Source organism: Phascolarctos cinereus, unplaced genomic scaffold (assembly GCF_003287225.1).
Source record: "Phascolarctos cinereus isolate Bilbo 61053 unplaced genomic scaffold, phaCin_HiC Scaffold_726;HRSCAF=1367, whole genome shotgun sequence".
Lineage (NCBI taxonomy): Eukaryota > Metazoa > Chordata > Mammalia > Diprotodontia > Phascolarctidae > Phascolarctos > Phascolarctos cinereus.
The window spans coordinates 352539323-352566252 of record NW_027556098.1 but is presented as its reverse complement, the minus strand read 5'-3'; the positions used below and the strand labels follow the sequence as shown (position 1 = coordinate 352566252).

The 26930-nt window shown below is 40.1% G+C and overlaps 2 protein-coding genes across 5 annotated transcripts in view; both read right to left on the bottom strand.

Annotated features, from left to right (window-relative positions):
* Positions 1 to 366: 366 nt before the first annotated feature.
* The window catches only part of LOC110200587 (olfactory receptor 52P1-like), a 46949-nt gene continuing 20385 nt past the window's right edge, over positions 367 to 26930 (bottom strand). For 3 of the 4 annotated variants that reach the window (XM_078156999.1, XM_078157000.1, XM_078157001.1), the window contains 2 exons: positions 2818 to 7018; positions 367 to 724 (listed from right to left, as the gene is read on the bottom strand). In XM_078156999.1, coding sequence (XP_078013125.1) covers positions 5979 to 6956 — 978 coding nt within the window. In that variant the 5' untranslated portion in view covers positions 6957 to 7018 and the 3' untranslated portion in view covers positions 367 to 724; positions 2818 to 5978. Of the gene's footprint in view, positions 725 to 2817; positions 7019 to 14490; positions 14629 to 26930 lie in introns of those variants that run through there. The other variant, XM_020975954.2, reaches the window with a different exon arrangement.
* LOC110200589 (olfactory receptor 52D1-like) lies at positions 22505 to 24808 on the bottom strand. The gene has a single exon (XM_020975958.2). The coding sequence runs from the start codon at positions 24479 to 24481 to the stop codon at positions 23528 to 23530; it is 954 nt and encodes a 317-aa protein (XP_020831617.1). The 5' UTR covers positions 24482 to 24808; the 3' UTR covers positions 22505 to 23527.

The following is a 26930-nucleotide window of genomic DNA, read 5'->3' as shown; positions in this document are numbered from 1 at the left end:
GAGGAGCTGGTTGTGGTTCTCAAAGGATTTTCTCCTTCAGGCCCAGTGGGAAACTTCAGGAATGGTCCTCTGAGGCAGAAGAGCTAATTCTGACTATTCCCAAATCTGAGTTATTGTCATAGCATCGAATGATTTCTGGCTTCTGAGGGAGCTCTTGACTGGGAAAGAGCTCTTGTAGAGATGGATGTGAATGTTTTGTATCATCAAAAGATGATACGTCTGTGCTTCCATAAATTACATGCCATGGGGCTGAAATAAATAGTGAAGCCTCAGGTGAGGTTATGGAGCCTCCTTAGGTATAATGGGAATGAAAGAGAACGTAATTCAGCAATTATAATAGCTTGAGTTCAATTGAATTAGGATCCATTGAATTAAGAGCAAAATTTATTATCAGCAGTTTGGGGAGTCATGGGGTAAAACCACATGCTCACTAACACAACTAAAATCAGTCAATCAACGAACATTCATTAAGCACATACAATATGCTAGATATTGCACTAGGCTTGGGAAATCCAGAAACAAAAGTGAATCTCCCTGTTCTCTAAAAACTCCCACCTCATCAAAGGTAGAATTTTCAGGGATCAGGAATGGCTTCATGTAGAAGGTGGCATTGAAGTTGAGCTTTGAATAAAACAGGATTCTCAAAGTCAGAGATGAGGAAGTTATGCTTCCCAGGCACACAGACAGGTTGTGTAAGGCACAGAGAGATGGGTCATGGAGAGCCCTGTGTGAAGAAAAGCAAGAAGGTGAGTTTGGCTTGACAAGAGAGTGGGTAATGGAGGGTAATGTATAAGGCTTGAAATTTCTGTGGGAGGCAGATTGTGCTGGACTTTGAATATCAGAGGAGGTTTTATTTGATCCTAGAGGTAATAGGCATCTATTAGCTGGCAGCTAGGTGGCACAATGGATAGAGCACTAGGCCTGAAATCAAGAAGACCTGAGTTTAAATTTGCCCTCAGATACTTACTAGTTATGTGACTTTGGTTAAGTCATTTACTTAATCCTTATTTACCTCAGTTCCTCATTTGTAAAATGGGGACACATTGGAAAAGGAAATGACAAACCACTCCGGTATCTTTGCCAAGTAAACCCCATGGATTCAATGGGGTCAAGAAGAGTTTGATATAACTAAATAACTGAAGCACAATCATCTATCTAATATTGTTCTTGCAAAGGAGGAAAAGTTGTGGTAATACTCTTTCCAACAGATCAATTCATCACCCTTGTGAAACCCTAGACATTTCCTTCCTTGGCCACCACTCCCATATATTTGTTTTTTCTCTTCCCACCCCCTTACCTACAGAATATAAATTGTTTGATATTAGAGACTGCCACTAACACACTTAGGAAGTGCTTTATGGATGCTTTTTATCATTCATTCAGTCATTGATTCATTCATGCAGGTGACTCCTAGATTTTATGTATACAACCTTAGTCTTTCCTGAGCTCCAGTGATATATCACCAACAGCTGGTTGGACATTTCATACCAAATGTGTGTATAAATCTCGAACTCGACATGTCTGAAACAAAACTCAAAATCTTTTCCCCCAACTCTACCTCTCTTCCTAACTCCCCAATTTCTGTTAAGGTCACTACCATCCTTCTAGACACCAAGGTTTTAAACCTCAAACCTTGACTCTTTACTCTCCTTCACCTTCATATAAAGTACTCTGCCCAAATCTACAACTACAACATCTCTTGCATCTATCCCCTTCTCTCTACCCACTTGATCACCACTCCAGGCCCAGCACTCCACCCACTGCCCTACCTAGCTAGCTCCCCAAGCCCACTCTGTGCTAGTCACTGTGCTAAGCACTGGGCATGCAAAGAAAGGAGGATACAGTCCTTGCCCTTAGAGAGCTCACAATCTATCATGCCCAACAAATGTGTACAAATAAGTTATATATCAGGTAAACAGGAATTAATTGACAGAGAGAAGATACTGGACTTAAGAGAGATTGAGAAAGGTTTCATGTAGAAGGTAGGATTTTAGCTGGAATTTGAAGGAAGCCAGGAAACAGAAATGAGGAAGGGAATTCCAAGCATGGAGGACAACCAGAGAAAAATGTCCTGAGACATAGACTGTGTTGTTCTGGAAACAGCATGCAGGCTTTCTGACTGCTTGCCACAAACCAACACACGCTAAACTCCTGGACTTCCAGACAAGCAGAATTTTTTGTCTCTTTTTCATTGTTATCAGAGTCTACCTTGTCTTCTGTTTTGACAGGGACAAGACATTGCTGCTAAATTACAATGTCCATGATCACCCTTTAGTATCCATCAGCACTACACAAAATACAAAATCAAGGAAAGTGTCTTAAGTGAAATTGTTCAAAGGCTGACTTCAGAAAAACCTGGAAAGACTTGTATGGTCTGATGCTGAGTGAAGTGAGCAGAACCAAGAGAACGTCGTACACAATAACAGCCACGTTGTTCAATGACTAATATTGATAAACTTAACCCTTCCCAGCAATACAAGGATCTAAGACATCTCCAGAGGCCTCGTGATAGAAAATGTTATCCACATCCAAAGAAAGAACTATGGAAGTTGAATTGCTATTTTTTTTCCTCTTCTGTTGAGTTTTGTTTCCTCTTTCTGATGGTTTAATAGAACAGGATGCAGGAAGGGAGGAAACGGATGGGGTACAGGACAGGACGCAGGAAAGAATGTAACAGACAAGGCACAAGGAAGTAAGGAAATCACTTAATTAGATTTGTACTTTTCATGAATAACAATGTTACTGTTGCTTGATCCAGTACTATATAAGCCTGAGCCCTCAGATCAATCAACAGAGTTTGTTCTTCACTGCTCTCACCTGGCCCGTGATTCTTTCTCTCTTCACACTCTGCCGGCATCAGACCACGGCCAGGGACGCAGGCACTCCTGGCAATGATAGGACAATTTTCCTAACTTTTGGCAGAAAGGTGACAGATTTAAGGTGTATTTTCAGACATAGACAATATGAAGTCAATTAACAAGCATTTATTAAGTGCTATGTGTCAGGCACCGTACTAAGTGATAGGGATATAAGGATACACTTAGTATCTCTCTCTCTCTCTCTCTCTCTCTGTCTCTCTTATTTCTCTTTTCTTTTTTGCTTTTTTTTTTTTTGAGATTGGGTCTCCCTATTTCTCCCAGGTTGAAAGTACAGAGACCACTGATGACTTGATTTCACTTCTAATTGGCAAGGCAGCCTTGACCCGCTTCACTTCCAACCTGGGCCACCAATCTTAGGCAGCCTGGTGACCCATCCGCTGTCCCTAGGCTCACCATATTGGTGCCAGACTTAATGTGGATATACAATCGGCTTGGCCTACTGCACTTCAGAACTCCCAAGCTCAAGTGCTCCAACGGCCTCAGTCCTCTCATTTAACAGAGATCATTCTATGGAACATTCTGCCTCTGCTTAATCAATGAGCTCTCTCCACAACTGCTTGTAACAATTGTTGTTGCTAGTCCTTCATACCTGAAGAGGACCAATGACATTACAATGTTGGGGTCAGGGTACAATGTGTTGGACTGTGGCTGATCAGTCTAATATGAGCTGGGAAGGCTCTAGTACAGGTTGGGTGCAAATAATCCTTTGAGCATTTGGGATAGAGCTGTCTCTAGATTTGTGCATCTCTCATTTCCTTTGTCTTACTGCAATTCTGCTTTGCTCATATAGGACAGCGCTTTCTTTAATGTGAGCACAACATGCTGGGCTGTCCTGTGTCAGCATCTCCCATGTCTCATAACTAACACCAGAGTTCTACAGAGAGACCTTAAGAAGGTCCTTGTACTGCTTCTTCTGACCTTCTTGTGAGTGCCCGACTTGTGTGAGTTCTTTGTAACACGGTCTTTTTAGGTAAGCTTGTGTTTGGTAAGGTTAGTCTGTCGGAGTTATGTCTCCAAAGTAGACTTCGAATGCTTGGCAGTTCAGCTCCAGAGAGGTATTTGTCAAACTAATAATGGGTCTATAATCCCTGAATTTATCCATTAAAGTTATTTTTAGGGCCAGTGCTCTATCTGCAAAATCCTACTATTTTTGAGCTTTAAGGGGTAGGGACAAATAGCGGTGTATGATTAGGAGGAAGCTGGAAGATAGGGGTGAGGATGTGTGGAGAGATGATCAGGGCAACTAGGGGAGGGCAGCTTTATTGGGGAGGCTAGAAGAATTAGGGAAGAAAAGAATGAGAGTTCCCTGGGGAGTTGGGGTTACATTGGTTCCCTCTAGTGGCTTAGAAATATTTTAGTTACTGTTTATTCTTATACTCTCCCATCCTGTCACATTCTCTAGAACTTCCTACTTGTTGGAACCCAAAGTCTCTAAGCCCAGATGCAATCTGGGGAGAAAATGATCTTTTCATTAAGATTATACAATTTGAGTTTGGAGACTGTTACCACTGTAGGTATCATCACCTCCATTTGATAGTCAGGGAAAGAGATATTAAATAACTTACGTGAGCTCACAAAATTAATTGGTTTGGAACTAGAAATTGAACCCAATTATCTTTTTAAAAAGTCTTATTGATGATTTTTATTTTTTAGATCGCAGCAATTTCTTAATATAAATCCCCAAACCACTGAACCATCCCTTCTGTCAAAGAAAAACAGAGAAGAAAAACTGACTGAGAAAACAACCATGTCTGTCAGCATATATAATATTCTATATTCATTATATTCCATCACTTTCCAAAAAAGAGAACCGTGTCTCACCATCTGCACCCCAGGACCAAGCTTGGTCATTATTGTTAATCTGAGTTCATCGATATTTAGGTGTTATTTTGTTTACATTATGGAAGTCTTTGTGTTACATTCTTCCTTCTTCACTCTGTATCACTTCATTAAGATTTGCCATGTTTCTCTGAATTGCTCACATTTATAGAGTTCCACTATTTCCCAACTGCTACCACAGTTGCCACCACAAAGAAGGTTTCTATAAATATTTTGGTGTATATATGGGACCTTCCCCCCACCCCCCATCTTCACCCTTTTTTTTAGTATATAATCAGTAGTAGAATCACTGGAGGAAAACATATAAATATTTAAGTAAACTTTTTAAAAATTCAAATTGTCTCCCAGAATAATTGTGACAATTTAATGATCTGCTAACAATATATTAATGTGCCTGTCTGCCATAGTCCCTCCTAAATTTACTATTTCTATCTTTTAAATATTTGCAAATTTGATAGGTATAAGACAAAACTTGAGAACTGTTTTAATTTGAATTTATATTATAAATTATTTAGAGCATTATTCATATGATTGTTAACAGTTTCTTCTTTTGAAAACTGTTGAACCCAGTTATCTTGACTCTATGCCTAACCTTCTGTCCTCTATACAACTTAAATATTAAGACATGGTCTCTGGATTTGCTGATTTATTTTTCTTTAAAAAAATATTCTGTGTTATAAGAGCTGACCCTCTGGGATGGGGGAGTGGAGGCTTACAGTAGAAAATTTAGGTGGTTAAAAAACAAAAGTATCAATAAAATTTCATTTTTAAAAAAAGATACGATCTCATCATTGTCAGTACTTCTCTAGTATAGATTGCACCTTTCCATGACTCTGTGATTCTCCTTCAAGTTATTACATAAATCCTCCAGGGAAGATCCACTGAACTATTGAGGTCCTCTTTACTTTTTTTTTAATACCTGAAAGACAGTGTTAACATTCTTGGGATGCCCACCTATTTGCTCTCATTCTTGATACATGACCGGCACATTTTGCTTTTTACTCATTAATGTCCTTGATGATATCTTAATACCATGTCTCCCAAATCTAAAACTGAATGCTCCTCAGGGAGCAGACTGATCTCTGAATCTGCCTCTCTAGTAACAGGGAGCAGACCATAGGACCTGGTGACTAGCACATCAAGAGTTGGCATGGACATATAGCCTTCATACCTCACATCATTCCCTAGCAGCCAATTCTCAAAGGAAACTTCCTTCACCTGGCAGTCTTTCCTTGCTCTCCATTCATGCCCTCCCAATCATTAGACAGGTTTATGATCAGGGGCTATGGTGATGGGCTCCTTTTTCCAGCAACAATATTTGATTACTTTGTCCCGAAACTCCTTAGTCTTCACTCCATAAATGATGGGGTTGAGCATGGGAGGCACGAGAAAGTAAAGGTTACCAAGAATGATGTGAATATGGGGTGGGATGCCCTGACCAAACCGATGGGCAAGGAAGGAGAAAAGTGGAGGTGTGTAAGATGTGAGCATCACACAGATGTGTGTGGTGCAGGTGTTGACTGCCTTATGGTGAGCGTCCTTGGAGGAGAGTCGCATCACTGCACGGATGATGAACGCATAGGATGAGCCAATGGCAGCGAAGTCCAGACCAATGACCACCAAGGCGATCACCAGGCCATACATACGGTTGACAGTAGTGTCTGTACACACCATTTTCACCACAGCCATGTGTTCACAATAGGTGGTGGGGATCACCTGGCTTATACAAAATGGCATTTGCTGGAGGAGGACAGGCATGGGAAGGATAAAAATGATGGCTCTCACTAAACTGACCAACCCAATGAGACCTATGCGGCCATTGGAGAGGATGGTGGCATAGCGCAGTGGCTCACAGATTGCCACATAACGATCAAAAGCCATGGTCATCAAAACAGCTGACTGCATGACTGAGATGGAGTGAATGAAGAACATCTGGGTCAGACAGCCTTCGAAGCTGATCTCCCTTTGACCAAACCAGAAAATACACAGTGCTTTGGGAATGGTGGTAGTGGACATGCCCAGGTCAGTGAGGGCCAGCATGCAAAGGAGCAAGAACATGGGCTTGTGCAGTGCACGCTGTGTGGTGATGATGAAGAGGATAGTGCAGTTACCCAGGACAGTGATGAAATACATGGAAGAGAATGGTATTGATATCCAGATGTGGGTATCCTCCAATCCAGGAATGCCCTTTAGGATGAAGAAGGAAGGCCTCACACGGGTAAAGTTGAAGGTGGTCATGATAGGACACTGGTTAGATCACTTGAAGTGGATGACAAAGAAGAAGTATGGTTTTTTTTCCCCTATAAACAAACAAACAGAAAAGTCACAGTGGGAAAAACAAAGATCACAGGATGATAAATTTTGAGCTGGAAAGGACCAATCCTCTCAGTATACAATGAAGGAAATTGAGACTCAGACTTGCCCAGTGTCACACAGATAATAAATGGAAGAGCCAGGAGTCCTTGAACTATACAGCAGGACCCCATCATAACATATTTTATTATCCAAGAGATTTAGATATTCCACAGGTCACATCACTGCAACCCAAATATAACAATCATACACAATAAAAACTAGGTAAAGCAATTAGCCTCTAACGTTATCTACGACTGTGGCCTTACAAGGGGGTTTATTGAATGTCTAACATAAGGAAACAATGAAGGAAAAAGTAGTCACCTTTTTAGACAGGGATGAAATCAAATAATGAATACTTCTAAAAGGGTAAGGCCTTTCTTTACTGTGTTCAGGACATCCTGCTGTTCCTTCAACTAAAGCCCTGTATGAAGTACAATTTCAAATGTCACCTTCTTCAGAAAGCCCCAATCAGTAATAGCCTTCCCCTTCAGATCTAACATAATATTTTATTTATACTTCTTTTATCTACTTGGGTAGTATTTTGAAAATTTTGCCAAATCTTGCCATTTCTACTTTCACATCTCTTGCTCCTGATCCCTTCTCTCCACTCACAAAGATACTCCCTTAGTTCAGACCCTCATCACTCACCACCTAGACTACTGCGACAGATCTCTAATTGGTCTCCTCCCACTCCAGTCCATCCTACAACTTACTGAAAACAATTTGCCTTAAGTGCAAATATTACCATGTTACCTTTCCCCCCAACTCAACCAACTGCAATGATTTTCTGTTGCCTTTAGGATAAAATATTAGCTATTTTTAGCTTTTAAAGTTCGATACAACTTGGCCACAGCCCATTTTTCCAGGCTTATTGGATATTGCTCTCCCTTTTACATCTGTAATCCAGTCAAATTTACCTTCTTTCTGTTCTTCACATATAGCATTGTATTTCCCATCTCTGTGTCTGGTTATTTTATGTACCTAGAACTCACTCCCTCCTTACCTCCAACTCCTTCAGTCCCTCTTGTCCTTCAAGACACAGATCACACACTATCTTCTGCACAAAACCTTTCTTGATCCTTCCAGCAGCTAGTGCATTCCTTCCCAAACTACCTTGGACTTATGTACTTTGTGTATATTTGACTTTAATTCATCTTATATTTATGCTGTATTTTTTTCTATACATGGTTATCTCCCCCATTGGAATGCAAGCTCTTTTTGAGGAGAAGGCATTTCATTCCTTTTCTTTGTATTTCCAGTGCTTCGCACAGTGCCTGACATTGTATAAGGGCTTAATCAAAACTTGTAGGTTGATTGATATTTGTTTAGATGTCATCTCTCTCTCAGAGACCAGGATTGGACCTGTAATTTCAGTGATACAGGGAATTCCAGATGAGGAAACTCCCTCTACAAAAGTAGGTCGGTACTTTCTCTTCAATTTATAGTCATGGGGAATAGCCTAGAGCACTGAGGTTATGTGACTTCTCTGGGGTCACACAGCACGTATTTGTCACAGATAATACTTGAACCCAGGTCTTCCTGGTTTCTAGGCCAGCTCTCTATATACTACACCACAATATCTATCATACTGCATAGGTAAGATCACTGGATGTCTGGCCAGTTCAAATCTGGCCCCAGACACTTATTAACTATGTGACCTTGGGCAAGTCACTTAACCTCTGTCTGCCTCAGTTTCCTCATGTGGAGAATGGAGATATAATAGCTATAACAAGTCTAACATTCTGTCCACATCACTATCTCTCAGGATGGCTGTGAGCCCTAGATTCATGGTTACATAATCCCTTTTATCTGTAAGTTTAAGAAATATGGGATTCTCATTATTGAGAACCAAAGAAGAAAAAAAACCCGAACTGTCCACCTAGAAAACAATAATGTAAATACAGTGAGAGTGTGCACAGGAAATGCTATGCATCTGTTGGTTCCACCAAGGTTTCAGAGAAGAATTCATGTGCCTCAAGATTCACCGATTCATGAGAAGTGATGTTTAACCACACCTCCCCCCAGTGGTACTTTTGTAGTAAAGGTTAAAAAACCCCTCAGGTGTCAGACTTTATATTTAGCCCCATCAAATGTCATTTTTATTCAATCTGGACCATTTTAAATCCTGTCAGAATCCTTGAGTATCTTGATCCTGTTGTCTAACACATTCGCTATCTTCCTCAGCTATATAATCTAGTAATTTGATAAGCATGCTCTCTATGCCTTCATTCAATTCATTGATAAAAATATTGAATGTCTCAAGGTAAATTACAGTTTCCTGAAGGGTCCCAACAGACACTTTCCTCTACGCTGAAAATGATCCAATAATGTCTGCTTATTAGGTCCAGTCGTTCAACCTATCCAGAATCTACTTAATTGTACTATACCCCATAACTCTCCACCTTGTTTGACCAAAAAGTCTTGGGAGACTGTCAAAAGCTTTAACAAAATCCAAGTATATTATGTCTAGGATATAGCTGACTTCTGCATGATTTAAATTTTGCAAGGTGCTTTACATATATCATTTAACCCTGAGCAATTATTGCATGGATTTTACATATGAGAGAGCTGAGGCTCAGAGAGATTAAGAGATTCACCCATATCCACCTATCTAGTCACTCACCCGGTTTTGAACCCAACTCTTTCTGACTCCAAGTCTAGCATTCCATCCATACTACTAAGCTATCTTCATAACGACACCATGTTAAGCAGCAACCTCTTCAGACTGACTATAAAGAAAGGGACCCTATATTGTACATTAGATATTAAATATTAATATGTTCATATAATTAATAAATTATACATTCCTCTATTTATATAATATAATTTTAAACTATAGATTATTTATATATTAAATATATTTACATTATATTAATATTAGATATAATGAATATTTTAAAGAGGAAAGAGGAAGACAATTGGTAACAATGCTTGAAAGGAAAATAAGAATGGAAGAGTGACTCTGGCAGAGATACAAGCTCCCAGCTCAGAAATGACCAGAGAGGGGAAAGTTAAGACAGAGCTCCTTAAAGTGGAAGATGCAGGATGGGGAGGGAGAGGGAAAGCCTCCCCAAGTAGACACAAGTACACCAAAGGAGTTTGGAAAAAGTGAAAGTGTAGGGGTCAAGAAAAGTATGGCTACATAGCATCTAACTACTACTTATTGACAGGGGTAAATCATGAGCTATGGATTTGGGAAGGAGGAAGGGTACTTTCTCAGCTCTCCCCTGGCCCTCTCTATCCAAACTACTGAGTAATGGATTGGAGGAAATCTGAGAAGGAAATGTTCAGGGAGGAGGGAAACCTTGGGGAGAAACGGTTTGGGGAAGTGGAAATAGCATATGATGGAAAAGACTGAGTTCCTCTAGGTAAGATACTGGAACCCAGAGAATAGACTAGGGGGAAGAGTGCAGTATGAATGTCAGCTCCACATATCCAGCATGTGAGGCATTGCTTCAAATAAATACCAGGGCTTTGTAGAGGTTACTTCATGGGAGATCTGACCTGAATAAAGAGATGGCTAGCACCATATTTGGGGGTGGGTGGAGGGCAGAAAAGACCTTGAAGAAGGGGAGGTGAAGGAGAGCACCAACTCGTGTCCTCTCCCCCAGTACTTACTTCAAGATGAGGCTGAGATGATGGTCATAGAGCATGAGTTGGGTTTCAGCACCCCTCAATGGGTATGAGTGCATAGGTGTTCATGTGTGTCTCAGTATCTATTTCCCCGAGTCTGAAAATAGCACAAACACTCCACAAGGACTCACCCACTCCACAGATGCAACTGGACATCCAGTCAGATCCAGTAAATAACCTCAAGTAGTATCCCTGGGGAAGCCAAAATTAGCTCACTCCCTGGGGAGCCATAAATAGAGGCTGAAAATAGTGGCTGGAAGTCACCTTGGGATGGGCTAAGAAATTCTCAGGGAATTTTCCATCCCAGATTGCTAAAACCATTCACAGCAGAGTTGCTAGTACTCTGACTTCTCCCCAAGGATGGGTAGCACAAAGCAGGGAGGGAGCGAGGCTAAGTAGGTGAGGAAGGGTTAAGTAGATATTGATGTCTATTCTTAATCTTTTCCCTACTTGTACCTTCAAGACTCAAAACCCAAAGTTGCCAACTGAGGCACTGGAGATCCATGGAATCAGAGATATAGTTCAACTCTCTGCCCAGGGTAGCACTCCCTAACGCGAAGCTCTTTCTGCTTGAAGGCAACCAAGCAATTGAGCTCTTTCACTATCTAACAATGCATTGTTGGGCAGCCTTTTTTATTAGTATTGGGTTCTTTACTTTGGGCCCAAATCTACCTGCCATTGTTCCATCTCAGAAGGAAGGGATCCTCCTGTTTCTAAAGGGCTCATCTATATTTCCTCTTAGAACAGAATCTATTTCTCTAGTTTCTTCAAGAAACTAGTCTGCTACCAAAGTAAGCTAAACCAAACCAAGCCAACAAGCAAAAATCCAAATTGGAATGAAATTAGCAATATCATTATTTTGGATACAGAGAGAGCCTGCATCTAGCCCTTTTGGGGTATAAGGCAAAATAGTGAAATTGCAATAAATTGCATTCCTGAATAAGCAAGAAAACTAAGTATCCTAAGAAGTTTTCTTTATCTTCTAAATGTTTTTCCCCCATTTGCCTATGGATGGCCTTGAGGCATTCTTCTTGGCAGAAGAATTTACAGCTTTTCCTTGGGATTTTGCATATGAATGCTGACCTAAATGAAGGAGTGAAGGTGGCAGGAAGTAGGGAATTCAGGATCTTAATGTTGAAGAGAAAAGGCCTGAACTTAACAATATAGTTATGTATGCATGTATACATTCTGTAAAAAGAAATATGAACTTATTTAAATCAATAAAGGAAACATAAAATTTATACTTGCGGAAAAACCTAAAGAGCAAACATATAGTCTTATTAAGAAATGGCATGGAAATACGGATCTGACATTATAGAAATATGATGCTTCAGTCATAATGGTTTTCTTTTTAGGCAATTGGGGATAAGTGATTTGCCCAGGGTCACACAGCTAATAAGTGTCAAGTGTTTGGTCTGAGGCTGGATTTAACTCAGGTCCTCATGACTTCAGGCCAGTGCTCTATCCACTGAGCCACCTAGCTGCCCCTTGAAGTCATAATTTTAATGACACCAATACAAATTTCCACCTATATGTGTGTATATGGATATATGGATAGGTATATATATATATATATATATATATATATTATATATATATATATGTATACATATGGATATATACATGGAGATGCATACATACACATGTGTATACACATACACACTAAGGTTTTGGATTTGGTTAAGTCATTCTTTCCTTTATTTCATTAAGCAGTATAAAAGCAAATCTCCACTTTGAGCAGCTCTTACCATCTCTAGAAAGAATTTAAGAAAATGTTAGAATTCTTGTACTTGTTTTTGTTATGGGAGAAACATCTCCTCTCTAAGTTCATGTGGTAGATAATTGCTTCCAAATATATATCTACCACAACACAAAAATTATGGAGGTAATACTATGTTCATGAATAGGTTTAGGCCTCTGAGAAAACCTGAACAATCATATGGATTCTGACAAGGTTTCTTACAGGCAAAATTGCATCAGGGTGACAGAGAAATAATTGATTTACATATTGCAATATTGTATATTCCTCTCAGGCCATAAAAGTTAAAGAGAAGATAGATTCATAATCAATGATATAAAAGTTGAACAAACTTAGTTAACAGTCATAATCTCACACATCCCCTAAGGAAGCAACCTTCATTAAATAAACTCTATAAGTAAACTAAGTCCGATTAAACTACATTTAGAGGATTCCCAAAGAGACTGATAGAAGAGGAAGGTTTAGATATTTCCAAGGTGTCAGGCACAGTTGAGATTCATCCTCTTACTTCTTATCTAAGGAGTATTTAAGACCACAAGTAAATTTTTACCTCTTATGGGACAGATTTTGGTCAGGTGATATTAACATTAAGATAGCTTTCTAGTTAACTAAAACTTGGAGGAAGAATGACCCTGAGTTCTGAATAACAAAAAGAAATTTTAAAATCCTATAACACTTTTTTCTATTAAGGAGATCTTGCCTTTCTAGTTTTGTTAAACTAAAATAGGCCAAAATTTCAGAGAAATAAGTTTGTGTACTCTTTTTGCCTAGAGATATATTTTACCAATGTTAGGGAGAACTGGGATCTCCTTGGCCAAACCTCCCTTAGGTTGGGAGAGTGAGGTCAGAGGCTATGTATTTACTAGCAATCATTAAAGTAGATAGATTTCTTGTTACATACTGTACTAATGAATTTCTTAAATACACTTCCCTTTGCATGCATGAGTCTTTTATTATCTATTTGATTTTAGTTAGGAAATTTGTATCAGAATTATAACAACAGAACACATATCTATCTATGTGTCGTTGTAGGTACACAGCTATTCAAATATAGACATGTATACACATATACATATATGTGCACACATGAATGCACACATGCACATGTTTTTTTTTGTATTCTGGTTTTGTTATAATGCCTCATTGGCTCCTTGTTCATCAATAACTTTGAATTCGTAAGTCTGATAGGGTCATCCCTGACCCACAAAAGTCATGGGTTCATAGATACAGCACCAACTGAAAAAATTTTCCTATCATAATAGACCAGTGAGCAGATAAGAATATCTCTTCAAAGGAATAGAAATTACACAGTCAAGGCTTGGTGTCTGACCTGCAATTAAGGAAAACTGATTAAAAAAGAAACACTGTAGCTCATGTGATGAAGATAGACCCCTTTCTGTAAATGACGAAGGACTAAAAGTTTCCATTCTCAATCTCTTACTTTTTTCATGGACCTCCTTCCAAAAAGATGGTGCTTACACCGGTGGGAATAGCAATAGACTCCAAACAAGAGATATCTGAGGGGTATACTCCTATTAGAAGTTTCTGGGGGCCCACACCAGGCATGTTCCTGACCCTTTGAGGCCAAGGACCAGGAGGCAGCAACCCAAAATATATTTTCAATTATTTTGGCTTCAAGTGACTAGCTTTTGTGACTAAGATTTTTTTTAAATTTCTCACAATTGTCATCCATTTATTAAATGAGATAAGGTACGTAAAAGTATTTTGTGAACCTCAAGGCATATTAGCTATTGTTTGGAAAGCATTTGATACTACACAGCTTGAAAGGACAAGAGATTCTGATTATATCTTTGAGTAACCAAATTCCCAAATTCTGAATATGGTAGGGGAATATGGGTTCGAACTTGAAAAATTACTTCTCCCAGCCTATTTACCACATTTTCTGTATTAGAGACAGATCATGGTTTCAGACACACGGGCCTATGATGATAGAATATCCAAAGCCATGCCGGTTATTCTTGGCTGGTAATAAACCCTGAACTCGTTGTTGGCCAGGATGTTTACCTGTATTTTGCTGTTTGCATTCTTCTTAGTGCTTTTCAGAATAAGTCATTGAATTGTTGTCCTACTCGCGTTGCTGAACAAACCTGAAAGAATTCACCCAACTGTGCTGGCTAAATGCAGTACAAACTAATGTCACCTAACTCAACTTCTCCCCCAATGCAATAATGATTCTGTATCGCCCTTTATAACAATGGGATTCCAAGCCTTCTCGTCTTTCCTCAAGCCTCCAACACCACCCTATTCCTCTGCTTCTAACAAAGAGCTCTCTGTCTCCCTTTCCTCTGATTTCAGAACCCTTTAACATCATCCCCTCACTAACCTACACTTTTAGATTAGTCTCTGGTTAAGAAGTGGCTCTTCTTATCAAGGCCAATCTCTACATGTATACTCAATTCCATTCCATCTGATCATTTCCAAAAGACAGCCCTTGCTATTATTCTCTTTCTTTTTCTAACCTCAAATCTCTCTACATCTATTGGTTTTTTCCTGCTACATAAAAATGCCAAAATCTTTCCTATCTTACAAAAATAAAACTCACTAGATCCTACCACCCTTACAAGCTCTTCTCCCTTTCTCAGCCAAACTCCTTGAAAAAGCTGCCTACACTCTTTGCCTTTACTTCCTATCCTTTCACTCTTCTAAATCCTATACGTTTGGGCTCCCAATCCCATAATTCAACTAAAATGGTTCTCTCCAAAGTTACTAATTGCAAAATCAAATGGTCTTTTCTCACCCTTCATATTCTTGACCTTTCTGCAGCATTTGACATAACTGACTAACCTCTCCTCCTGGATACTCTCCTCTCTGAGATTTCCTGGCACTTGTCTTTCTTCCTTCTTTGGTGTTCCATCTTATTTTCCTTCATTAGACATCATCTATGTCATGTCTCCCAACTAGGAATGTTTCTATCCTGGGACTCTTTTCTTTTGTTACTACACTGTCTCAATTGATGACTTCATCAGCTCCGATAGATTTAACTATCATCTATCTCCATATAGATATTTCCCAGATCTATATATCTAGTTCTACGCTATTTCCTGAGCTCTAGACCCATATCACAACCCATTACAAGCTCAACATGTCCAAAACAGAACAAATTCTATTTTCTCCAAACCATACCCCTTCCACCCTGAACTTATCTATTTCTATGGATAGCACCATTATTCTTCCATTCACCTATTTTTCACAACTTAATTGTCATACTCAATCCTGAACTCTCACTCACTCCATATATCCAATCAGTTAACAAATCTTGTCATTTCAGCCTGCATAACATGTCTGTTGTGCATACATAGCATTCTCTATATTCACACAACTTTTCAGTTATTACTTATTACTTCTTCCCTGCAATACTGCACTTGCCTCTGTCTCATGTTTCTTCTTACTTCAATCCATCCTCCACATAGCCACAAGAGTGATTTTCCTAAGGCACAGGCCTGACCATGGCACCTTCTGCTCAATCAATTCCAATAGATTCTATCACGGGTAGGATCAAATACAAATTCTTCTGTTTGGTATTTAAAACTCTTCACAACCTGGCCCCATCCTACTGTTTCAACCTTCTTTTATATAACTCCCCTCCATGCATTTTATAGTCCAGATATACTCATCTCCCCTTATACCCTAACACCTACAACTCTGCCTCTCTCCTTCCCAAGGGTCCTCCTTCGAAGATTAACACCTCTTCCACAGTCAGTTTCATGATGGCATGCTCATCCAGGTTCTGGATAATGGACGATACTATACTGCCTTCCCAGTCACCAAGAGAGGGAAACAAGGCTGTCTTGCTCCTATGCTTTTTAGTATGATGTTTTCAACAATGTTGTCAGACACCTTCAATGAGGACTAAAACAGCATCAAAGTCAACTACTACACTGACAGTAAATTATTTAACTTGAAAAGGCTACAAGCCAAGACTAAAGTACAGGGAGAGTTGGTGAATGATTTTTTTGTTTGCAGATGATTATACACTCAATGCAGCTTCTGAGGCTAAGATTCAACAAAGTATGGATTGATTCTCTGCTGCTGGTGTTAATTTTGGCCTAACAATTAACACCAAAAAAACCCCCCAAAACCAGAGGTTCTCCACCAGCCAGTATCACACCATCCACAGGTGGAACCATTAGTTATAGAAAATGGAGAAAAACTGAATGTTGTGAATAAGTTTACTCATCTTGGCAGTATACTTTCCAAGGATGTACACATAGATGATGAGGTTGAGGTATGCACTGCCAGAGTTAGTTCAGTGTTTGGGAGGCTCCAAAAGTGCGGGAGATAAGAGGTAATAGACAGCCTAAAAAATGAAGGTCTACAGAGCTGTTCTGCTGACCTCATTATTATATACCTGTGAAACCTGGACAGTCTGCCAGTGCTATGCCAGGAAAGCGAACACTTCACTTTGAATTGTCTTAGGAAGATTCTGAAGGTCACTGGCAAGATAAGGTACCAGATACTGAGGTTCGTTTCTCAAGCTAAATTGCCAAGCATTCAAACTCTACTACAGTAAATGTAACTCCTATGGGCTGGCCATATTGTTCAAATGCTAAATGCATGTCTGCCTGAAAGACTATTTTATGGAGAACTCATACAAGGCAAGCACTCACATGGAGGCTAGAACAAGTGACATAAGGACACTCTCCATGTCTCTCTGAAGAACTTTGGAATCAATTGTATGACATGGGAGACACTTGTAAATGACTGCCCAGCACGGAGTGCCTGCATCACAGAAGGTGCTGTGCTCTATGATGGAAGCAGAACTGCAGTAGCTCAAAAGAAATGTGAGATGCACATATTTAGGAACATCTCCACTCCAAATGTTCACACGGACTACTTTTGCCCGAGCCTTCCAAGCTCTATTGGTCTGATCAGCCACAGGTGGACACCCTGTACCTTGACTCCAACATAGTGATGCCATTTTGGTCCTCTTTGAGAATGAAGGGCAGCAACCAACCTACCAGCACCTCTCCCAGAGACCTCACAGCCTTGCCATAAAACAGTGTCTGTGGCCTTAGACTTCCTAGTCTGTCAGTGACTCCTTTCCTGTAATAATTTAACTGATCTCTACCTTGAGCTCCAGTCCCGTATTTCCAATTGTCATCGGGATATGGCCACCTTTGATATTTTAAACTCAAAACGTCCAAAACTGAAGAATCATTAAAAAAAATCCTGCTTCTCACCCTTGCTTCTATATGTCTATTGATTTTACCACCATCTTCCCCGGCATTCAAGTTAGAAACTTTGGAGTCATTTTTTTATTCTTCTTGACTCCTTAATGTCTACATAGAAAAGTTTCAAGGTTCTGTCATTCTGTTTTTATAATCTCTCTTATAACCACTTCCTTTTAGCCACATTTTCATAACATGAGTCCCTTAATTAGGGATTAATTATTCCACCTCATTCTCGTTTGTTAGACATCATCTATGTCATATCCTCTAACTATGGATGTACTTAACTAGAGATTCACTCATCTGAACTATGAGAATAGCTTCCTAACTGGTCTCTTTGCTTCCATACTCCCCTTTCCAATACATCCTTCACAGTAGTTTCCCAATATACAGACCATGTTACATTTCTCCTCAGAAATCTTTAGTAGCACCCCTTGGCTGTGATCTGGGCTATGAGGTCCAATTTGTAAATTTGGTAATCCAGGCATGGAAGAAGATTGGCATGAGTGTCTGACATGGGATTATAATGACATCTTGAAGTTCCTTTTTCTTATAGACTCATCAGGCATCTTTGTGAGAAATAAAACATAAAAGACGTCACATTACTCTGGACTGCAGGGTAGGGAAATGGGAAGCAGAAATATGGGAAATGACCTAAGAGATGGACAAGAGTATGACAGATGGAGAGAAGCTTCTGAAGAGGGGTACCTCAGGCTTTAAAGAGACCAGTTAGACAATCCTACTTGTTGTTTTTTTCTTTTCTAGTCTACAATTACTGAGGGCTAATCAGTAACTCAGTAACCCCAGCTACTAAGGGTAGGGATTGAGGCCTGCCAAAAGTAAATTCCCTGATGTGAGATAAGCCTGAGGCAGCTCTGCAATCTACCTCTGAGGGTAGATATCAAAGTGGGGAGGAGTCAGAATGCGAGGGGAACATAAGGAGAAAGGCATAAACCACCAAAGATTTCAAGAGGAAGAAAATTCAGTTAAAAAACCTAGAGCACAAGCAGACATATTAACAGGAAAGATGCTAAAATTAGGATGACTTCTAGAAGCAACTTCTTCATTTCACTTCCTATTCAAAGCTGGCCCTCTTTCTGTTCCTTCTACCAGCTTCCATTGCGTGTTTCTTTCAGTGACTTGCATTCCACATTCCATATTCTATCATGAGAATCTCTATCTGTTTCCTCTTTTCACCCCATCCCCAACCCCTAATTGCCCTTCTTCATGCCATCCTGTATTTCCCATCTTGCACTCTTCAGATGACCCTGACTCTGTGCCTGTTCCTCACATTGTCCCTTTCTTCAAGTTATCTCTTCTTTTCACTCCACACCTTCTTCCCCTTGTTTTTCTATACTCCCTCCTCAAGACACCTCCTATTTTCCCATTTCCTTTCTTGTCATATCATTCTCTATCTATGCCAACTTCCACTCACCAAATGCCTTCCTCTTTCGCTATTTCATGCACTATTCCCCCAAATCCTCTTTCCAATCCATTCCCTCTATCTCCCCATCTCTGTTTTCTCTCAGTCATAGAATTTCAAAAACTGGAAGGTACTACAGAAGTGCAAATAAAACCTGAAGAGGACCACCATTCTACAAGTATACAATCAGCCTGAAGACTTGCAGTAGGACAGGTTGGGATAAAATCCATTACCTACTGGGGCAGCCTATTCCACTTTGGATAACTTTAATTGTTAGGAAGTTTTTTTCCTTCCATTAATCAGAATTTGCCTCTATGCAACTTCCATACAGTTTTACCTCCTGAAACCAAGCAAAACTACACGACTGCCATTCAAACAACTCAAAGCAATTCAGTAAAAATATTTATCAAATATTTGCTCTGTTAAAGGTACTATGTTAGGTGCTGGAAATATAATCAATGACATGGGCCCCACCCTCCAAGAATTATGTTCTCCTGGGTGAAATCACTCATATACAAATAAATAAGTACAAAGTAATTCAAGGGGGTAGCAGAGCATTAATAAGTGGGAGAATCAAGGAAGATTTCTCAAAGAAAGTGGCACCTGAGTTGAGCCTTTTAGAAAAACAAATATTTTAAGAGGCAGAACTGAGGAGAGAGTACATTCTGTTTTGTTTTGTTTTTTGGCTAGGCAAGGGGGTTAAGTGACTTGCCCAAGGTCACACAGCTAATAAGTGTCATGTGTCTAAGGCCAGATTTGAACTCAGGTCCTTCTGAATTCAGGACCGGTGCTCTATCCACTGTGCCACCTACCTGCCCCAAGAGAGTACATTCTGAAAAAGGAGGGTGACCTGTGTAGAGGCTTGAACATAGAAATTTAAATGCTGAGTTTGACAGAAAGCTAGTAGTCCACTTTGGCTGGAATAGAGTGTGTTAAGGTGAGCAATGTGAAACAAGGGAGATTGGAGTCAGATTGTGGATGACCTAAAATGCCAAAGTGAGAAGGTTGTCTCCTATCCCAAAAGCAATGGGAAACAATGAAGGTTTTTGTTGTCATTGTGGTTCATTTGTTTTAAGTAGGTGACATGGTCATAACCATGCTTTGGGAAAATTATTTGGGGAGCTATGTAGAGCAGTGGTATCACATTCAAAAAGAAACAGATCCCTACCGGCCACATATTGGTTTAGAAAACTACATGTCAAAATTGTTTGTTTCATTTTATTTTTGTTTTGTTAAACTTTTCCCAATTACATTTTAATCTGGTTCCTAGGGAGTTTTGTGGGCAGTGAGTTTGATACTTCTGATGTAGAAGATTGATTGGAAAGATCTGAAACAGCAAAACAAATTAGAAGACTATTAAAGTAATCCACATGAGAGTAATGAGGATCTGAAGCAGGATGATAGCTGAGTGAGGAGAGAAAAGGGAATGTATGTGAATGCTGTTTTGAATGTCAACTCAAGGGGACATGGCAACTAATTATACAAGAAAGGTGATGGAGAGGGGGAAGTGCAGGCTGATTGTGAAATAGTGAAGTCTGGGGGTGGGCTGGGTTGAAAGGAGGGCATGATGAGTTCTGTTTTGGACATTTCTGAGAAGCTGACACCTGATTAGGACTTGTAGACAGTGTCAGTGCTCCCATCTCCCTGCCCTAAGTCTTACTTCCCTAGATTAAACATTTCCAGTTCTTTCAGGTTTATAGGATTTATAGACTAAGGCTAGTCATCAAGGAGATCTCACAGTGTTATGATACTGGAGAGACTGGTTTTAGGCTTCCCTCTGTCTCTGTCTCTCTCACTCCCTTCCTTCCTCTCTCCCCTTAAATGAGAACTATAGATCTGTTATCATATACATGTATATATGTATACTATCAACAGGAATCACAACATACATATATACACATACATGTATATATATACATACATGCCTATACATACATACATATATACATACTACATACATATATGAATGAACTATGAATGTGCTCAGCGGCAAACTTACTTCTCCAGGATTAGGAAGTGCCCTTGGTAACCTCTTCTAGAATGTCTTATTTGAGAATCACAGAATATTACAATGAAAAACCTAAAATATGTCAGGAGCCCATGCAAGTGTGTTACCATAGTAACTACAGAAGGTCCCAGAATATTTCTACTGGATACTTCATTGTTACTATGGTAACCAAGTAAAGGTCCAGAATGGCTCACTGAAACAGTCTCTTTAGTTTTGCTACCACAGTAATAAGAGCTAGGAACCCACCCTCAGCCAGGTTTGGAGTCAGTTTGTATGCTGAAGTTTTTATGCTCTCTCTTTTCATGCTCCTCTGCCATACATCAAAAGAACATAGGATAGTCATCATCTCCCTAATGTCATGGTCCTTTTGGAGGACCAAGGGCAAACACAAATAGTAACTGTTTCTCTTTTGGCCAGCAGCCCTGAGGGTCTTCCTCTCCCAGTTTGATTTCTTTTTAATTAAAGAGGCCATCGCTTGACTCACTTCTTAAAGAGACCTAGTCTCTGAATGGGCATTACCTCACTCAAAGTGAGAACCTGAAAAGACCTTAGCTTAAAAGGGCCAGGGTCTTCCATTGCATTCTGGGCTATCTCCAATCATCCTGTTAATATCTGGCCACTGCACCCAGATGGCTCTGGAGGAGAAAGTGAGGCTGGTGACCTTGCATAGCCCTCACTCACTCAAATCAAAGTCAATTGCAAGTCATGCCATCATCTCCGTGATGTCATGGTCTTCTTCAGGACAAAGGACAAACACAATCACAGTAGGAGACCACATAGCAGAAGGAACAATGGTCTTGGAATCAGGGTACCTGCATTTGAACAACAGCTCTGCTACATACTAGTTGTGTGTTGCTGATCAAATCATTTCCCTTCTCTGTGGCACAACTTCTCTATCAGTCAAATGAGAGAGGTGCACTAGATTAGCTCTTAAAAATCTCATACTTCTCAACGTATAATCCTAAAATCTGGCTTTAGAGGGCCAAATTAAGACCAATGTAAAGCTGTTTCAGTAAATCAGATTTCTCTTCTATGTAAGAATGAATTTCCTAATAACTAAAGCTAATGTAATCTCAAGAGCTTAAAAATAATTAAATAATTATAATATATATATAATATATATGATAAATTAAAATTAAATACTTAAAATCATTAAAAATAATAATCTATTATATTTACATAGCATTTTATCATTTACAAGTATCTTCACAAATTATAGCAGTCCTGTGTGACCCTCTTTTCAGAGAAACTATAGAGGAAAGCCCTAAACAAGGTGAGAAACTAAGCTAGATAACCTGTAAAGTCTCTTCCATTCCATATGGATTGTCAGACTTGGTTAACATATTGGTTGGTTTTGCTGAACTGCTTTTCTCTTTTTTTATTCTTTGTTCTAAGGGATGAGTCTTTGGCTGTGGGAGGTATACTTCAGGAAATGAAAGTGATATAAAGCAAAAGACATCATTGGTTTGTTGTTTTTTTTTTTAAAGAAAATAAAGTTTCTTCCAACTTAGAACATCTGTAATTCCCTATCCGGCAAAAGACAATCCTTTGTTAAGTAAGAAGCTGGGACACAATAGCATAATTAGGGAAGGGTACGTGAACCACAAATTCTCCAAAGAACTTTTAGTAGTGGGTGGGTTTTGTACAGGCTGCCATTTTGAGGTGCTAGAGTGGGAGATATAGGGGAAGTAGGATCAGGCTCCTAGATCTAGCCTTTGGAGGCCACTTGCCCACAGGATTCTTCATCTGAAAGAAATCAGGAAATAAATCAAATGTCTGAATGGTACAGTTCAGAAGGAAAATTGTCTAAAGGTCATATTATTTCTATCCCTTTGGGGTTAGGTAAGGCTATCTCTAGGTCAAGTTCCTCAGGAACTCCACAATGACTCAGGAGGTTCCTATCCTCTCAGAAGCTAGAGATGCCCCTGGGGTGGAGGGAGTGTGACATCCTGGTACCTTACCCTGAAGAGATATTACAAAAAGTCTCCTATTTCCATTTATAGAACGAAAAATATTCATCTCTAATGGCTGCTCTTCCCCACATTCCACAACCCACAAGTAAAGACAAAACTGATAAGCAGCAGGCTTCACTCTCTGGCTGTGATGCTCACTGGCTCTCCATTATCTTACGTCTTTTTCCCATTCAGATCTGAGCGCAAGAATCGACTCATTAATCTTCTATCTTGTATCTTCATTCCATCTTCTGTGGGACTGGCTCTCACCGTCACTTTATCTGATTTAGAAGAGTTGCTGTGGTACCTAGATTCAGTGTCACATGAATCCTCAAAGGTCCTAGATAACACTTGGTAAGTTATTTCCTGAAATAGCAAAAATTATGATTTCCAGGTGGGTCCCTTTAGTCTCCATAGGCTTTCAGGAGCTTGTTAATGGTGAACTTTCTCCTGATCTTTCCTCAGAATGTGAGGGTCATGAAGGGTACTTCTACCTCCTCCATAGGCCCAGTCCTAGGATCCGAGTGCGAATCTGTTTGGTGTTAATGCCATACACTAATGGGTTAAGAACAGGGGGCACAAGGAGGTAGAGGTTGGCAAGAATGATGTGTGCCTGTGGGGGCACATGACGGCCAAAGCGGTGGGTGAAAAAGGAGAAGAAAGCAGGGATATAGAAGAGAAGAATGACACAGACATGGGCTCCACAGGTGCTGAATGCTCGAAGCTGGGCATCCTGGGAAGGCAGGCACAGCACAGCCCGGAGAATGAGAACATAGGAGGCTGCGATGAGCACCACGTCCATTCCTGTGACTGAGAGTGCCACAGTGAGTCCATAGACGGTATTGGGCTTAATACTGGTGCAGGCTAACTTGGCAATGCCCATGTGCTCACAGTAAGTATGGGCAAGGATGTGGCGCCCACAGAAAGGGAGGCGCTTAATGAGTATAATAAAAGGGAAGACGAAGAGAAGGCCCCGGGCGACACATGCTGCCCCAATCTTCCCAATGACAGTGGCATTCAGTATGGATATGTAGTGTAGTGGGCGACAGATAGCTACATAGCGGTCAAAAGCCATGGCTAACAGGATTGCTGATTCAGTGGCAAAGACAGCATGGACAAAGAACATCTGGGTGAGGCAGCCATGAAAGGAGATAGTGTGGGCATCGAGCCAGAAGATGGCCAGCATCTTGGGCAGTGTGGTGGAACAGAGAACCAGGTCTGTGATGGACAGCAGGCAGAGGAAGAGGTACATGGGTTCATGTAGAGCCTTGTCTGTCATAATGATAAAGAGGATGGTGCCATTACCTGCAAGGGCAAGGATATACATGGAGCAAAAGGGAATGGAGATCCAGATGTGATGGTCCTGCATGCCTGGGATGCCCAACAGGATGAAGGTGGATGGGTGAAAGGCAGTGGAATTGGAGAGAGATGCAGTGAGCATCATGGGATGGTATATGAGAGACTTTTCTTCTTTCTGATCCAGATAAAACAAAAGAAGATGGCTGGCAAAGAGAAATAAAGGGGAAGAGAGGAGAATCTTGCAGCAGACTAAAGAAATCACTCTCCCTCTACTCTTTAAACTGATTTTAAATTTTTTAAGTTTATTTTTTAATTAACACATATATCTTCTCTCTTTCCCCTCCCCTACTCAACTGAGAAAGAATAAAAGAAAAACAAAAGGACCACCCACGACCCTCATCTCCATCCTACCCACAATAATGTCTCTACCAGCAGATAATGAAAAAATCTACCCTCAAAAATAAAAATCTGATTTCCTCCAGAATACCTATTTAGATTGATCAGACAAGAGTCTAAACCTTCATTGGTCTTTCCATTCTAAATTGTTATACTTTGTGATCCTTACCCCTGCTCCGCCCTCCTCCCAGCATGTATCTGACAATAGTATTTCACTTAATGATTTCTTTATTCATCTGTGAGGGAAGATAGAAACGAGATTTGTGGAACTGTCTCCAAAGAGACTTCATTCCAGTGGCCCCCTACCCCCCACCAGAGAGATGTTCATTAAAACAGAACTCGGGAGTGGGGCCCATTACTTGTTAGGAAATGAGTCAAGTAAAGAGGGGTAGCAGGTAAATGCCCAAACAGTGACAATAGGGGATACAGGAGTTGGAGGAGGAAGTTTGGGATTTATCTTCAGAGAGAATAGGAGAGCCCTTATTTGTGGTACTTCCAGGGGGAGGGAAAAAAACCAGCCTTTCCTCAGGAGTTAATGTTCCCACCATGTGATTCCAATAGTGGATACAATGATGGTCATCTCTACTACCTCTTCATTTCTAGGATTTTGTGGTTTCTAAAGTTCTGCGACTCTACTTACCTGTGCATTAATAACCCAGATACATTGCCATCTCACGTGGCAAACCTTGTGTGTGATCCTAGATGGGGCCAGCAAGCCCATGTTAATAGTCATTAATTTACGTGTCAGTTCTGTAAAGATGCCCTTGTAGGCAGCTAGGTAGTGCAGTGGTTACAGTGCTAGGCATGGAGTCAAGATGACTTGAGTTCAAATCTGGCCTTAGACATTTACTAGTTATATGATCTCAGGCAGGTTATTTAACCTCTGTTCGTCTCAGTTTTCTCAACTATAAAATGAACAGAATAGTAGCACCTGCTACCAGGGTTGTTGTAAAGACCAAATGAGATAATATTTGTAAAATGCTTAGCCCAGTGCCTAGCATATATTAGGTGCTTAATAAATGCTTATTTCCTTCCTTCCTATCCAGAAGGTGTACAGAGATTAGGAAGCTGACTACCTGGTGAGGAACAAGAAGAAGATTCTCTGGCCCCCACTATCTTCCTGAGCTAAATGGTGCAGTTGATAAAGTACCTGAATTCAGCTCTTGCCTCAGACTCTTACTAGCTCTATGACTATAGGTGGGTCACTGAAGCTCTGCCTCATTTTCCTCAACTATACAATAACTCCTAAAGTTATTGTGAAGCTCAGATGAGATAATATTGGTAAAGTATTTGGCATAGTGCCTGGCACATAGTGGGTACTTAATAAATTATTGTTTCTTTCCTCCCTCCCTCCCTTCCTTCCTTCTGCATTGCCACAGGGTCTCCAATTCTCCCAACAGTCAGTTCCAAATTTAAATTTCTAATCCTATGATCCTTTTCATTAAAGCACCAACAGCCCTTCTTTAATGGCAGAGATGTTGGGTCAGGGACAATGCCAAATTAAACCATTAACACAGAGAGATTACATAATTATTTGATGTGCCTAGAAAGCAGCACTAGGATTAATAAAGGCAGTTTGTAGGATAAATAGACTTAGATCTGGAAAGAATCTTACAGATTGTCTCATTCAGTCCCTTCATTTTAGGAAACAGAAGCTGAGAAAGATAGAGACTTTCCCAAGATCACTCAGGTTAGACAATTGAGAGCTGGGATTTGAACCAAGGTCCTTTGACTCTGGATGTAGGGTTCATTCACCTACACCACACTGCCTCTCGATATAAGAAGCAGCTTGTTAACAATTAAAGCTGTCCAGTCATGAAATGGACTGACCGTTTTGGCAAGTGTTGAGTTCCCTGTCATTTAACTTGTTCAAAGCAGAGGCTAGAAACTCACCTATTAGAATGCTATCCAGAGAATTTCTGCACTGGGTATTAGATGGAAGGGTACATAAGAGAGTCAGAAATTAGACTACATACCCCTGAAATGATCCTACAATTCTAAGACTGATTCTATGATTTTCTCTGAAACTAAGATTTAATTCTCAGGTCTCTAGCAAAGAAAGGATCCTGTGAGCTATTTGTATAGTAAAAAAAAGAAGGATGCAGAAAGAAAGGCATGCAGTTTGAGGTATGACTGTGGATGGGTGGGAAGCTGGAGAGACCATAGGGCTCTGGGAGGGAGAAAGTTAAGGAATTCTG